The sequence below is a fragment of the Eumetopias jubatus genome, unplaced genomic scaffold (genome assembly GCF_037043125.1).
Source record: "Eumetopias jubatus isolate StellerSeaLion01/CBP00866 unplaced genomic scaffold, mEumJub1_p1.0 scaffold_2, whole genome shotgun sequence".
Taxonomy (NCBI): domain Eukaryota; kingdom Metazoa; phylum Chordata; class Mammalia; order Carnivora; family Otariidae; genus Eumetopias; species Eumetopias jubatus.
The window spans coordinates 38,184,011-38,198,099 of record NW_028274808.1 but is presented as its reverse complement, the minus strand read 5'-3'; the positions used below and the strand labels follow the sequence as shown (position 1 = coordinate 38,198,099).

At 45.9% G+C, this 14,089-nt stretch overlaps 1 protein-coding gene across 1 annotated transcript in view; it reads left to right on the top strand.

Moving 5' to 3' along the window:
* SFRP1 (secreted frizzled related protein 1) overlaps positions 1-12,286 on the top strand; it is a 41,601-nt gene extending 29,315 nt beyond the window's left edge. Inside the window, exon 3 of the mRNA XM_028124129.2 lies at positions 11,964-12,286. Within this exon, the coding sequence (XP_027979930.1) occupies positions 11,964-12,286 (323 nt within the window). The remainder of the gene's footprint in view (positions 1-11,963) is intronic.
* The last annotated feature ends 1,803 nt before the right edge of the window (positions 12,287-14,089 follow it).

The window sequence follows — 14,089 nt, the reverse complement described above, 5'->3', positions numbered from 1 at the left end:
TCCTCATCCCAGGCTTTTTAAGAGTGGAGATTTTTTTACTTAATTGCTTCACCATATCAAATTAATATCATCTTAATTATCAGTACCATTCAAGAGTTTCAGTGGCACCCCTCTTTTAGTACTTCTGAGGGACAGTGTTTGGGGTGAACTTATTCGAGAAGATTCTTTGCATGGTCAAGAGAAGAAATAGGGAGACCCAGAGGACAACGGTTGCCTGCTCAGGCCTCACTCGAGGTCTGCCTGTTCATGTGGCCCTTTTCCGAACACCATCTATGCTGGAGGCGTTGGACAATGACGACCTTGCCTCAGTCCCCTTCCGGTAGAGTTAGCTTCCCCTCTGATATGATTCACATTTTGTGCCCTAGACTCCCCGGGATCAAATTCCAGCTCTGCTGTTGACCCGTTGGTGCATTACTTGAACTGTTCTGCCTCCGGATCAGCAAACGGGTTATAATGAGAGAATTTCCCTCAGAGGGTTGTTAGAGGATTAACGGAGTTAGTATGTGTAAAAGCGCCTAGGCCGGTGCCTGGCTCGGGCAGGTGTTCAATGACTGTTGGCCACGGTGGTGGTTGTCAGTCCTAAGGCAGAGGTGTGTGCAACTAATTCCAGTCTCATTAGTAAGGCTGTGGACTTCAAGGCAATGAGTTTGCTGTTTCTGTCTCTTTATTCATTTGGGTATCCGATAAATGTTAGACCGAGCTCTGTGCTGTGTTAGGCATGATGCTAGTCCATGAACAGAGATGAGCATGGTCCATGCCCGGCACGGGGAGGGGAACAGATAGGGCACACTCATGGGTAATTAGCATTGCTATGCTCAATCCTAGTTCAGACAGGGAAGGCCAATGAAGGTCAAAGCTGGACCGGCCTGGGGAGGCTTCAGGGAGAAGATGGGCTATAGCTAGGCCAGGAGGTTGGGGAGAAAGAAGCATGAATTTTGCCTGCAGTGCACCTTCTGCCTTTAGAGGGGTCAGCTAAGAAAACACTAAAGGGAAACCAGCTAAGGTGTGCCTGCCCCAGTTCCCAGAGGCCTGGGCTCACAGCTTCCTCAGGGATATCCCAGCCAGGGGCCCAAGGCCAGCCAAGGGGTCGGGGTCCACCCTAGGCCTCCTCTCCCATCTGTCGAAGGCGCTAGCATGCAGACGTGCTGGCCCCTGTGCTTGGAGTGGGTCAAATTCTCTGGGGCTTTTTAAAAAAGATTCTTTTGAGTCTAGTTGGCGCACAATGTCATGTTCGTTTCAGGCTTATGACATAGTGATGCAGCCTCTCTATGTGTTATGCTATGTTCACAAGTGTAGCTACCATCTGTCCCCATCCAACCATTACACTCTCATCGACTACGTTTCCTATGCTGTGTTCTGGGGCTGTCTTTGAGTTTAGGCAACTGCACCACCAGGACTGGACTCTTGTGCCAAGGTGTTCGCTGTAGGCCCGGTCGACGGAAGCAAGGTCCCCAGGTGATGTCAGCAGGTGAGGGCAGCGGTTGCCGTCTGAGATGGGAGATCCTTTCCCTAGGATGATTAGTGTTTCTGTATTGGATTTCAAGACAAAGAAAGAAAGTATGATGATTTAAAAAGATTTTTACCAGTACTGAAATGGAAATTGAGAATAACTGGTCCAAGTGGGCCTCATGGGGAACCAGAGAAGTAAAGTGATTTACCCAAGTTTATACAAAAAGTTGGTGTTGGGAGTGTGCACTGGAAGCTGGAGGCCTCTCCACTGAAATGTGCTGCCATTTGCTACCAAAGCCTTTGTTTTCCTGACGCTGCAAGATCCACCTCTGAGGAGAGGGGCCCCAGAGACCTTGGTGATTCTGAAAATGGTGCCAGACCAGCTTGCTCAAGGTCAGCTGGGTCTCGGACGTGTCCATGTTGAACTTGATGACTTCAGCTGGAACTTCAGTGAGTTTGGAGGGCATGGAGCGTGTTGGGCCTCCAGGATGTTTGGACACCATCCGAGAAAGGGTCCTCAGAGTGCACCACTGTGAATAACCAAGGTGACAAATCAGAAAGCCTACCCTAGCCTTACCCTCAAATCCTTTGAACCGGTGGCTCTCAGCTGTGGTCTCCAGACCAGCAGCATCAACATCACTTGGGAACTTTTTTTTAGATTTTAATTAATTAATTAATTTATTTATAGCACACGAGCTGGGGGAGGGGCAGAGGGAGAGAGAATCTCCAGTAGATTCCCCGCTGAGGGTGGCGCCGGAATCGGGCCTCCATCTCACGACCCTGAGATCATGCCCTCAGCCTAAATCAAGAGTGGGCCGCTTAACCGACTGAGCCACCCAGGCGCCCCTCACTTGGGAACGTTTTGTGTTCCCAAATGGGAATACAAATTCTTGGGCCCTGTCCTACTGCTACTGAATCGGCCACTGGCTCAGCAACCTGCATTTTAAACAAGTGCTCCAGGTGATTCTGGTGACCTCTCTCTTAAATCTCTCTCAGAGACAGGGAGAGCTCGTGGCTTTTCAGACCCTCTCCCCACCTTTTTTCTTCCAAGAGACCATTCCACACCCCACCTTGCCATTTGGGCGAACACTGGGGGGTGGAAGGGAGAGGAATGCAGGAAACCCAGTGACCCTGCAGCAGGAAACACTGTTTGCCTTGGCAGGTTGGCCGGGACTTGGAGCCAAGATTCAATCAAACCTAAAGATTGACTGCATCTAAGCAATTCTATTCTCCTCTGCCTCCTGCTCAGGGGTGGGGGGCACGGAGCCGGTGCCTACTGGGACGAAGGGCCAAAGCTCTTCTTTGTCCCACTCTGAGGCCCTTGGCTCTGCTGCCTGGGCTGCCAGTGCACATCTCTTCCCAAATAAAACCACACCAGGCAGCTCTTTGCTCTCAAAGTAGGGTTTTCATTTTGCACCATTAGCTTAAATCAGTGGGGGTTTAACGCGATCCGTGAAATCAAGCAATTAGGTGGCGGGATTTGGGGTGGCTGACACGGTTGCTGGTTTGCTCTGTGTGTGAATTTCTGTGAGGGTGTTGGGGGGGTAGCCGCCTCTCTCCTGCCTGACACCTCCACCCCCAACCTCCCCACGATGTCTGGGGTCCACAAAACAGGAAAACCTCAACGAAATAATTTGCCCCAAATAAGTCACTCAGGAGCATTTTCTCCATCTGCTGTTTTTGTAAATGAGAGAAAAAGAAAGCTGCTTTCAATTGATTTTTGTTCTTTGTTTTTTTGTAACGTATGTCCTATAGTTAGTAAACACACGTAAGTATTCAGCGTGTGGTTTGTGGTTAGAGGATCAAGTCCGAGTTGTTGTGACCAAATGCAAGCTTCTTTCTTTGCTAAACGAATGAATGATGCCAAACACCGGCTCCTGCTGGGAACAGAGAGGTCTGGTAGGCTGCCATTGCAAGGCCTCTTGTCAGTAGGACTCATCTGGGCCCTGATGCCTCAAAGCCAGCCTTGCCCTGCCGCCCAGGCCCTCCACTGCAGGTTGGAAAGATGCTGTGGTTTCTCACAGTCAAACCCTCACCCAGTGCTGTTACCAAATCTTGTTTGCACTGTTGGATTTGGGGACGGCCCTGGCTGCCTCAGGGTCGCCCACCCAAAGGATTTGCGAAAATGGGGCCAGGAAGTAGAAATCAGGTCCTCTCTGTCACAAGTGCTTAGCTAGGTCTTGCTATCTTGAACGGGCTTTTTCATTTGGAGGAGGGGCGTCAGCCAAGCCCATGGGGCTGATGCATGGGGTGCTCATCTGTGGGCCTTCCTGATCCAAGGGGCTGAGAACAGGTCACTTTGTAAAGAGTTTTCCAGTCTTATCCCCCTGTTCCTCAAATCGTCTGGGATCTTCAGCCCTTTCTGCAGGAGAAAGTAATTGAGGACGAAAGGCAAGTTACGAGGAGTCAGGGTGTGGTGTGGTATGTGCTCCTGGATGATTTTTCATTGCCCAGTTGTCCTCCAGATCTGCCAGGATCTCATTCATCCCCTTGCTTTCTTGATCTATGCTTGGAAGAGCTCTGGAACAGAGCAGAGAGCTCTGGGTGGAGAGGCAGGGAGCAGAATTCTTACTGAAATCCCTTAAGAAGCCCTAACGCCAAGCGTCACTCGAATGAAGAATAGAGGACCTGGAAATGTAATCTTTGTGTTTAAGATCTCAGATTTTGTCATTTATTTGTAGTTTATATACATTTAAGTTATTTACTAGGCTATAAAATTTATTTAAACTTAAGGTTTTTGAGTTAAAATAAATGCAATTTAAAAAGTCATTTTTAAATTGACATTTAAAAGGTTTCTAACAAAAAACTGCAGTCCTCCATGTGATGCCTTCCCACCACTAATTCCCACATCTCACAGGTAATATTTTCGAATTAAGTAGCTATTTCTTTTGATATTTAGCAAAATGGAGTCAATAAATAACATTACTTTTAAAAAAATATTTATTTATTTGAGAAAGAGAGAGAGAGAGAGAGTATGAGCTGGGGGGAGAGGCAGAGGGAGAGGGAGAAGGAAACTCCCCGCTGAGCAAGGAGCCTGATTCGGGACTCGATTCCAGGACGCTGGGATCATGACCTGAGCTGAAGGCAGACGCTTACCTGACTGAGCCACCCAGGTGCCCCAAATAAACATTAATTTTTAATTTTAATTTTTAGTTATTACTGATACTGTATTATTGAAGAAAAAAATTTATCTGTCTTATGTGTCCACTTGTCCCCATTCTTTACAATATAATTATCTTACCCTTTCCGTGAAATGAGTACTCAATATTTAATTTATTACAATGAATAAATGTGATTTGCAGCTGAGCCATGTAGTGTACTGCATTTGTATTCCCACTCTTGTGTACCTTTTTGTTTTCCTTTGGGAGAGCAGTTGTCTCATTCTCTGTTCCCAGTTCCTTATGTTCATAAGAGGAATTCAGCCCGGAACTTTTCTGCAGGTATACAGCAGGTGATCTGTCCTAGCCCTCTTTCGTCCGGTTTCAGTGTGGACTGATTGAGCTTTAGGCCTGCCCCATGGTTGTTCTGGAAAAATCATTTTAAGACTTCCATTGCTTCTATCATATGTTAGATCTTTGGTTTCCTGAATCCTGTGACTTGTTTTTGCGCTTTTGTAGAGCACATCATAGAGTAGTTTCCTAAGAAAAGCCATATGGAGGACAACTTTTTTTCTGACCATTGGACTTCAGAAGATGTCTTTATTCTACACTCAGACACTGAGTGATAGCTTGGCTCAGGGTTGAATTTGGGAATTTTAAAGGCGTTGACCCATTATCCTCCAGCTTCTAGTGTTGCTGTTGATAAATCCAATGCCATTCTGCTTGCCTGATCCTCTGTACCGGATGTATAATCTCTTTTTCCCTAGAGGACTTTAAAAGTTCTCTGTATGTTGGTGTTTCTAAATGTCATGATTGGTTGAACAGGGTACTGTTGAATCCAGGAATTCATGCTTATTTCTGGAAATTTTCTTGTATGATTTCTTTGGTATTTCTCCCATCCACTTTCTTGATTCTCTCTTGTTCAGATGTGGAGGCTCCTGGCTGACCCCGTGTGGCTTCCTTCGGTCTCCCATTTCCCATCTCTTTGTCACTTGGTTCAGCTTCCCAGGAAACTGTTTCAACCTTATCTTAAAGCACTTGTCTAGCATTCTTACATTTTAAATATCCAAATACTTTTTGTTCTCCAAACATTTCTTCTGATAGCTTTCCATTCTGGTTTTGTGAATACAACGTCTTCTCTAATATTATCTTTGTAAAAAGTTTTCTTGTGTTCCCCACGTGGTCTCTGTTATCTCTGAATTCTCTTTTTGCCTGTTTGTTTTTTATGTTTTTGTCTCTGTGGTTCACACTTCGAGGCTTTGTTTAAATGCTTGCTGACCCTTGGCTGGCCATTCGAGTCGAAGAGTGAAGGACTAAATTGGAAGCTCTGTGTGTGGAATGCATGGCCTGTAACTTGTTAGGGCCTTGGTGTAGAGTTTTGCTGGTGGGGGAGCTGTAGGTCTTCTCTTTAGGGCTACTAGTTTCTTTAGATAGAAACCCATCACTCCTCTCTGGGAGATATAAATGCAGTGTTCTAAGACCTGCGGGACTCACTGTTTAGTGTGCAGACTATCATTTAATCCTGTGGAGGGAGTCCTGCCCTTTTTTGCAGTCTGGTGCGCCTAAGCCCAGAGTCTGTCTGGTTCAAACCTTCTACAAAGGATAAACCTCTTGGCTGTTGCTGAAGTTGGTCAGGAGCTCTTACCGGATTTATGGCCCAGGGCTAGTGGATCTGAGTGTCTTTCTACAGACTTTTAGCCAATTCTTATATTCAATACAACCTCTGTAATGGAGTTCAGAAGTACCCAGTGGCCCCCATTCAGGACCATTTCTGGGTCCTGCAGTGTCATCCCTATCCATAAGCCATTAGGTTTCAGCTTTTCTTCTCCCTGTCAAGCCAGGGTTCACCATCCATTTGCTTTCTATTATCCTGCATGCTGATATGTTCTTGTTTTCTTGCATGTGTTTATAACTTTGTTTTTTTTTTTTAAAGATTTTATTCATTTATTTGAGAGAGAGAGAATGAGAGATAGAGAGCACGAGAGGGAAGAGGGTCAGAGGGAGAAGCAGACTCCCTGCTGAGCAGGGAGCCCGATGTGGGACTCGATCCCGGGACTCCAGGATCATGACCTGAGCCGACAGTAGTCACTTAACCAACTGAGCCACCCAGGCGCCCTATAACTTTGTTTTTTTACTATGATTTTAAACTGACTGCAGAATGGAGTGGAAATGATTGTATGTGCTCAGTCTAATGTGTTTGGCTACAAGTAGCCAGTGGTAACTCTTCACAAACATTCCAGAAGCTTGGTGGTTGCCAGTATGGCATACCTTTTCTTTTCACTTCCCAGTGGTTTTTAGCTCCCCAGAATTCACCCTCAGCCCTCCCACAGGCCATCAGTGACCCCCAAATCACCAAGTTGAATGATCTCGTCTCACACTCATGCTTCAACTCTGCAGCATTTGGGATGGAGGAGCATTTCCTCTATTTGAAATGCCCTCCCCCTGCGCTTTCTGAGAAACTTGGCTGCCTGGTTTTCCATATGTGCCCCTGATGACTTTCACAATAACCCTTCCTCTCTCCCCAGTGATGGTGCTCCCTGAGGGCCCTCATTCTCTCTTTTCTCTGTACTCGACTCTTCACTGTCATCAGCCGAGTCACAAATCTGATCACTAACTTTGCTTTCCCACCTTTCGCATCGGATCCTTCTTGTACTCCGGCTGAGCAATTCCACATTATTGTTTGTATGAATGGCCAGCTCTTGGCCAAGGGTTGCCATACATCCAAGCACCCTGTGTAGGTAATCGGACGCATGGTGGCACCATTAGTATAAGAGGGTCAGGAGGAAGAGATGGTTTTGAAGAGAGTGTGAGTTTGAATTGGGTGTAATGAGTTTCCTGTTCTCATTTTAGCCTCAGAACTATGGCCAAGCCTACCAAGGAAGTATCTTTTCTGAGCAAAAAATGTGGTTTCAGGTGACTAAAAGTGGAATGAAATTTTAAGGGTCTACCTGAAGATAAGGGGTTATTTTAAGATTGACGAGAGAGACCCAGACAACCCCTCATCGCAACCTTAACTTGGGCTTTCAAAATTTCTGGGTCTCTGAATTCTTGCTGGCAGTGACCAGCAAGGTGAGAGGTGGGAGTAATATTCTTCGCTCAGAAGATGTTAGGTTGTTGCTAAAAAAAAAAAACTGAAGTGTTTTGTTTGTTTGTTTTGTTTTAGTTCAGGGTCCAGGTGTTCCAGGTAGCTGAGATCAAGGGCCCAAGGTACTTGTAGCATTTTCCCCCAGGGTGAGAAGAGCATGTGAAGATGGAGAAGATTGAGCGCAGGGTGGAGGATAGTGCCAGAGAGGACATCTGTCGGCTCCCCAGTATTGCCCCGCATGGGCCCTCTGGATGGTAGTGCTGCCCAGGCTGGAAGGCAGGCAGCACTCTACACTTTACAGATGGAAGACTGAGACTCAGGGAGCTCAAAACCAGATTTTGTGGTCACACAGTTAGAACCCAGGACCCGGGACTCTATCCAGTGCCCCAGCTCTTGTCCCAGCTGCCTCCTCCTGCGGCTTCTCCTGCCTGCCCACGCCGCCATTTGCATTGCAAACTGTGAACACAGTCTATGGGCAAATCTCTGGGGTCCAGGCTCTGTCTGCATGGTGGAGGCCTGGTAGGGGAAGAGGAAGTGGTGATCAGTTCCAGGCTGCTCCTGGGCCAGCACCCACCCCTGTCCCAGAAGCCCCTGGATGTTGTATGGTGGGGGGCTGTACACATATCCACAAGGCACAGAGAAATCAACCTTGGACGGCTAATCGCCTATCCAAACATTGTTGGTAATCTGCATCCCTAAAATAAACCCTTAAAAGATGGAAAGATGTTAGTAATTTCTGGCCATATGTGCCTCCTCCTCCCTTACTCTCCCCACCTCAAAAAAGAAACTGAGCCAAATGGCAAGAAATAAAGAGCCTAATGCATAACACATTTCCATCATTTGATTTCCCCTCTCCCCTCGCTGTCCCCCCACCTATGTAAACTAAATTCCTTTACACGGTCATGGCAAAGGAACATTAATTTTTGATTTGAGTTGTGATTAAAAGCAACACAATCAAAAGAGTGAAATAGTTTCCACTGAAGCAATATCATTTTAAACCCAGTCATGGTGTAGTAGGAAAGAGTGTGGTCTTTGGGGTTAAGTGTGGGTTTTAATTCTGAGTCTATCTCTTACATACTGTGGCTTTGGGTTGTCATTACTTAACCTGAGTCCTTTTTCTTGATTGTAATAAATAATAACGGTGCCTTCTTAACATGATTACTCTGAGCATTAAATCCAGAGCTGTGCACAGAGCAGCCTATCCTGTGCTCATCTGTAGAGTCTGGCACTCGAAAACTGATGGCTCACTAATCTGCAGAGAAGAGGGTGCCCACGTGGTGTCTGGGGGGTGCAGTTGGTTAAGTGTCTGACTCTTGGTTTTGGCTCAGGTCCTGATTTCAGGGTCGTGAGATCGAGCCCGGTGTTGGGCTTGTGCTCAGTGTGGCGTCTGCTTATGACCCTCTCTCCCTCTGCCCCTCCCCCCCATGCTCTCTCTCTCTCTCTCTCTCTCTCTCTCTCATAAATAAATAAATATATTAAAAAAAGAGGGGACCCACATTCTCAGTTGGGGCATGCACTCATCTCACCTGGTGATGTAATTGATTGTTTCTATAGCAACGCTTGGTTCTCAGCCTTCGACTTTGGGAGGTACCTTGGGATTCATCTAACACTGTGGGGCGCCTTTATTTAGAGAGTCTTGTGAAAGGAGTAGAATTGTTCTCACTGCTTACCTTCCTGCAGTATTCCTTCCTGCCTTTCTCTGATACGTGGTTTCTCCCAGTCCTGTCTTCATTTTGTGGAGGGGAGGCAGAGGTGGATACTTGACTTCGCTTAGGTCCGGGCAGTGAGTCTCCTCATGCTGGTCTCTTATTCAACCCCACTGAGAACTCTTCTCATTCAGTGAGCCACAGACCAGAACAGTTGAAGTCTTTTCCCAAGCGAACCACCAGGCACCACATTTGTAAGCCCACAAGGGAAGCTAAACCAGGTGTTGGCCTGTGGAGGCACGTCTGGGGTGACGCCCTGGACGGGTGGTTTCTGTTGCTCTGTTTGCCACACTCCTGCCTGCGGGGCCCCACTACCCTCTGTCCAGACTGGGGGTGGGAATCAAGCATAATCAGAAGCACTGGGCAGTGGCTGGTTTGGGTGAGGGAGAGCTTAAAGAAAGGAACTCTTTGGGAAGCTGTGCTCAACTCACTCCCATGTGTGCTGGGAAGCCTGGACCAGCCTGAAAGGTCAAGGTTAATCCTCCACGAGAGCCTTCTGCTGCTTAGTGCCCAGTTCCTGAACTTTCTGCTGCCCTTGGGAGGGAGGCATTTCTTAAGGGATCCCAGGCCTAGGGTATTATATGAGATTAAGTAGACTGCAAAATCTGGAACTCTTTTTGTAAGAAAAAGAAAGCAGTGGGAGTGTTTAATTTACTGACTTTGACACATTCATTAAAGGTTTGTTTCCAGGATGTTCCCCCCTCCTTCTTATTCTCGGGTTATCCAAGGGTGTGTTTTCTAATCAACTAAATACTAAATAATAAAGCCTTTGCAAATGCAGTTTTCCCTTTGCCAGAGCAGGCTCTTTCAAGCAGGAGAAACTCTTCTACCATTTCGTAAATGAAGTCATTTTGAAATGTGGGTGAAACCAGGAAGTGAGTCTGAGCTCCTCCCCCTTATTTTCTTGATCCTTGTAGCCGGGCCTCTAAATATGAGGTTCATTATAAAGAATTTTGCAGCCATAGAGTCAGCATGGACTGCACAGTGATTCAAAGTGCACATTGAAGACATGGGTTTAAGTTGAGGATTAGTGACTCTGGCCAAGTAAACTTAACCCCCTATGCCACAGCTTTCTCATCTATTAAATGGGAAAAATAATTATACCTTCCTCGTGGAGTTGTTAGGTTTAATTGAGGAAATTCATGGAAAATACTTAGCACACTTCCTGGCATGCCATATGCTCTCCTAATTGTTAGCTAGTGCTATTCTGTTCAGATTCAAGCCTTTCCTCATGAAGTGTGGGTGGGAGCTTTGAGTTATTAAAAAGAGGAGGGCTTACTAATTTTGAATTTAGAAGAATTCAGAGGATGCACAAATTATCTGGTGACTAGCATCTGGAGAATGATTTTCCTCTTTTTTGGAACTATCTGGGCTGGCCAGCCTGAGAGGGATGTTGATTGTCCCAGTGATGCTGTATTTCTAGTGCATTTACATCTTATAGAATGCCTCCACGTGAATTTAGTTATCTTCACCGACAGACCTTGTGTAGCCGTCACTACATTTCCTGCGCATACGTTCACATTAAAATAATGTTAACTTAGGTCCGTAGAGACAAAGAAAAGGGAAGCCCGCCTTGGTGGATGGGCCGTTTCTCTCCTTGCGGAGAGCTGTGCCCACGTCCCGTGTCAGACTCCAGGAGGTCCTCACTTGGATTTCTCTGTCAAAAACTCAAAGCAGAGTTTGATCCTGTGTGAGTCTACCCAGTGGAAAGAATATTTGTGGCACCCGTCAGTGGTCGCTTTGTGGTGGACGGAACATTAGCAGTACCTGCTGTCAAAACTCCCTACAGGTGCAGTGGTGGGGATTGTGATTTCTCCAGTGCAGAAGTTGGACACTGATTTTTGATGCACTCAAGCATGACCGTTTGATGCACTGTTTAAATTTCCCCATTGCTGCATGTGCACACATAGATTTTGTTGGTCTGGTTTACAGGACCCAACTTTCAAGGAATTTTAGGTCCTTTGGATGTTAAAAATCTAAACCAATGGATTTCTCTTTAAAAAAAAAACAAAGCAAAACTTGGGGTGAGTTTTCTTTGAATCCTGAGATCTATAGTGTTAGAGTATATGGATTATATTCAAATATATGATCCCCTTCTCTTAAAGCATTGTATGTATGATATTTTGAGTCACTGAATTTTAAAAAAAGAAATATGATTTGTTTTTTTTTTTAAAAAAGATTTTATCTATTTATTAGAGAGAGAGGGAGAGCATAGAGGGAGAAGCAGACTCCCCGCTGAGTAGAGAGCCTGACTCAGGGCTCAATCCCAGGGCCCTGAGACTATGACCTGAGCCGAAGACAGATGCTTAACTGACTGAGTTACCCAGGTGCCCCTATGATTTGGTTCTGAAAATGTATTTGAGACTCTCACGGCATCCCAGGGCAAATACTGAGTTACCATTAGGCACCATGGAACTAGGGGGCAAAATCAGAACATAGAGATGAACTGAGACTTTGGTGTTCATCTGTAAAACTGCTTCTTTCTTTGACTTGCCAGTTGCCTTTCATTTCAGCCTCCTCTTGAGCCCTAAGTTTGGGTTATTGTTTTAGATGGAAAACCGTGTTCTAAAATCCTTTTTCTCCCTCCTTCTCTCCTCTTCCCCTCTCTGCCTGCACCATCTCTAGCACTGAGGATGAAAATCAAAGAAGTGAAAAAAGAAAATGGTGACAAAAAGATTGTGCCCAAGAAGAAGAAACCCCTGAAGTTGGGACCCATCAAGAAGAAGGAACTGAAGAAGCTGGTCCTGTACCTGAAGAATGGGGCCGACTGCCCGTGCCACCAGCTGGACAACCTCAGCCACCATTTCCTCATCATGGGCCGGAAAGTGAAGAGCCAGTACTTGCTGACGGCCATCCACAAGTGGGACAAGAAAAACAAGGAATTCAAAAACTTCATGAAGAAAATGAAAAATCACGAATGTCCCACTTTTCAGTCAGTCTTTAAGTGATTCACCCTGGGTGGGTTGGGGAGGGAGCCGTGGGTTGGGGTGAGGGGTGGGGCTGAGCAGACAACCCTGGAAGCCGGGGGTTCACACTCAGTTGCTCCTTCGGTTGGTAGAGGACATTGTAATCCAGTTGCCTTTGCTCTGGCAGCATCCCCATGCCTTCCGCTCCATAGCTATGCTTTAGACCCAGTACAGCCAGTATTTAAAGCCACATGCCCCGGTAAGGAAAACCATTTAGATTAGGAAATCTTTTAGGATCTACAGCGTGGAATAGCACACCACTGAGTAAAAGCAGATGCAAACCATTTCAACCAGAGACAGCCACTAAAAAAGAAAATTTTGCCAGTAAACAAAGAAACAAAAAACAAAACCAAAAACGAGATTGGACAAAAAGTGAGAGACAGCAGCAAAAACTCAGTTCTGCAACTTTCTTTGTGTTGTTACAAGTTACTTATGGATCTATCAGCTAATCCAGGCCTTTGGAACTAGAATGTTCCTGCTATTGGTAAGATGGGTTGCTTTCAGTTCCAGAGTAGCTTCTCTTTCTGTCTGCCTTAGACAGAAACACACCACCACACTTACAACTTGAGATCAATTCCAGAAAGTCAGCGCAGGGGAAAAAGCACAAGGACAGTATATAATAGTGAAAACATAGGGAGGTCATGCCTGCTCTGCTTTTCCATGTGATTATCTTTTGACATGAATCAGCTAGTGTCAGATGCCGTGTAAATGGCAGTTAACATCGGCCTCCGGGAGTGATCTCATCGCAGCACGTGTGAAGGGCCGCACGTGCCTGCCTTTGTGTGAGGAAAAGGAAACACCGTGGGCACCAAACCCACGACATGAGAGAGACCATGATTTTCAGATGGAGAAGGCAATGGTTAGTGGTTTTCAAAAAACGTAGTTAAAGAAAAAAAAAACAAAGAAAAAAACATTAGGAACAGCCCCGCAAATTGCTAGTTAGTGTGAATTGTAATTGGGTGAAGAGCTTAGTGTTCTAATTTCATCTGTCCGCTCATTTCACTTTTTTTTTTTTAAGAACAACAACAGCCCCCAAAAACCCTATTTACTTTTCAACTTTTTTTTTTTAAGTCTACATTGACATTTGAAAGGGGTACTGGACTGAGGGTCTTTTGGTGCATTTGAGGCTACTTTCCAGGGGGCAGCTCTCTCACTGGGCATTTGGGGTGTGAGGTGGATTTGCCGGATATCGTAACCATGTGGCCCCCTTTTCTGAGGCGTTCTGGATTGCCCTGGCCCCAACCCAGTGCCAGTCAAAACTCTCAGTGCTCCCCGTGCTTTCCTTTCCTGCGAAGAAGTGGATTCCTTTCAACCTGATTGCTGGTAGATCAAAGAAATTCAGAACAACCAGCCTGCCTGTCCTCTGCACTTAAAAACAAAGTTTTCTTTTTTTTTTTAATTTCTGCAGAGGGAAAGTTAAGCGCAAAGTGTCCCCATCCAAGGAGCGAGTTTCAAAGGCAACACATCTCTGCGGGTTTTCTTGAGTGCCCTAAGATGCTTCTTAAAACCCTTGCGTTTGATAGGTGATGTATATAAACTCATTCACATAAGCAACTTTACTCCTCTTGTTCAGTGTTTAGGAAGTCACTCTAAGCAATTAATGTTAATTTGCTCCTCAAGCCCGATTCTTCATTCTCTGTAACACCTGAAGGTGGTGAGAGTTAGTGGTTGTCCCTCTGGGCAAATGTTTATACCAATCCGGAAGCTGCAGTGATGCTGCGAGGTGTCACCCCCGAGGACCCTGGATTGACACAGAAACAGCGGTAGATTCTGTTAACTCCTGAA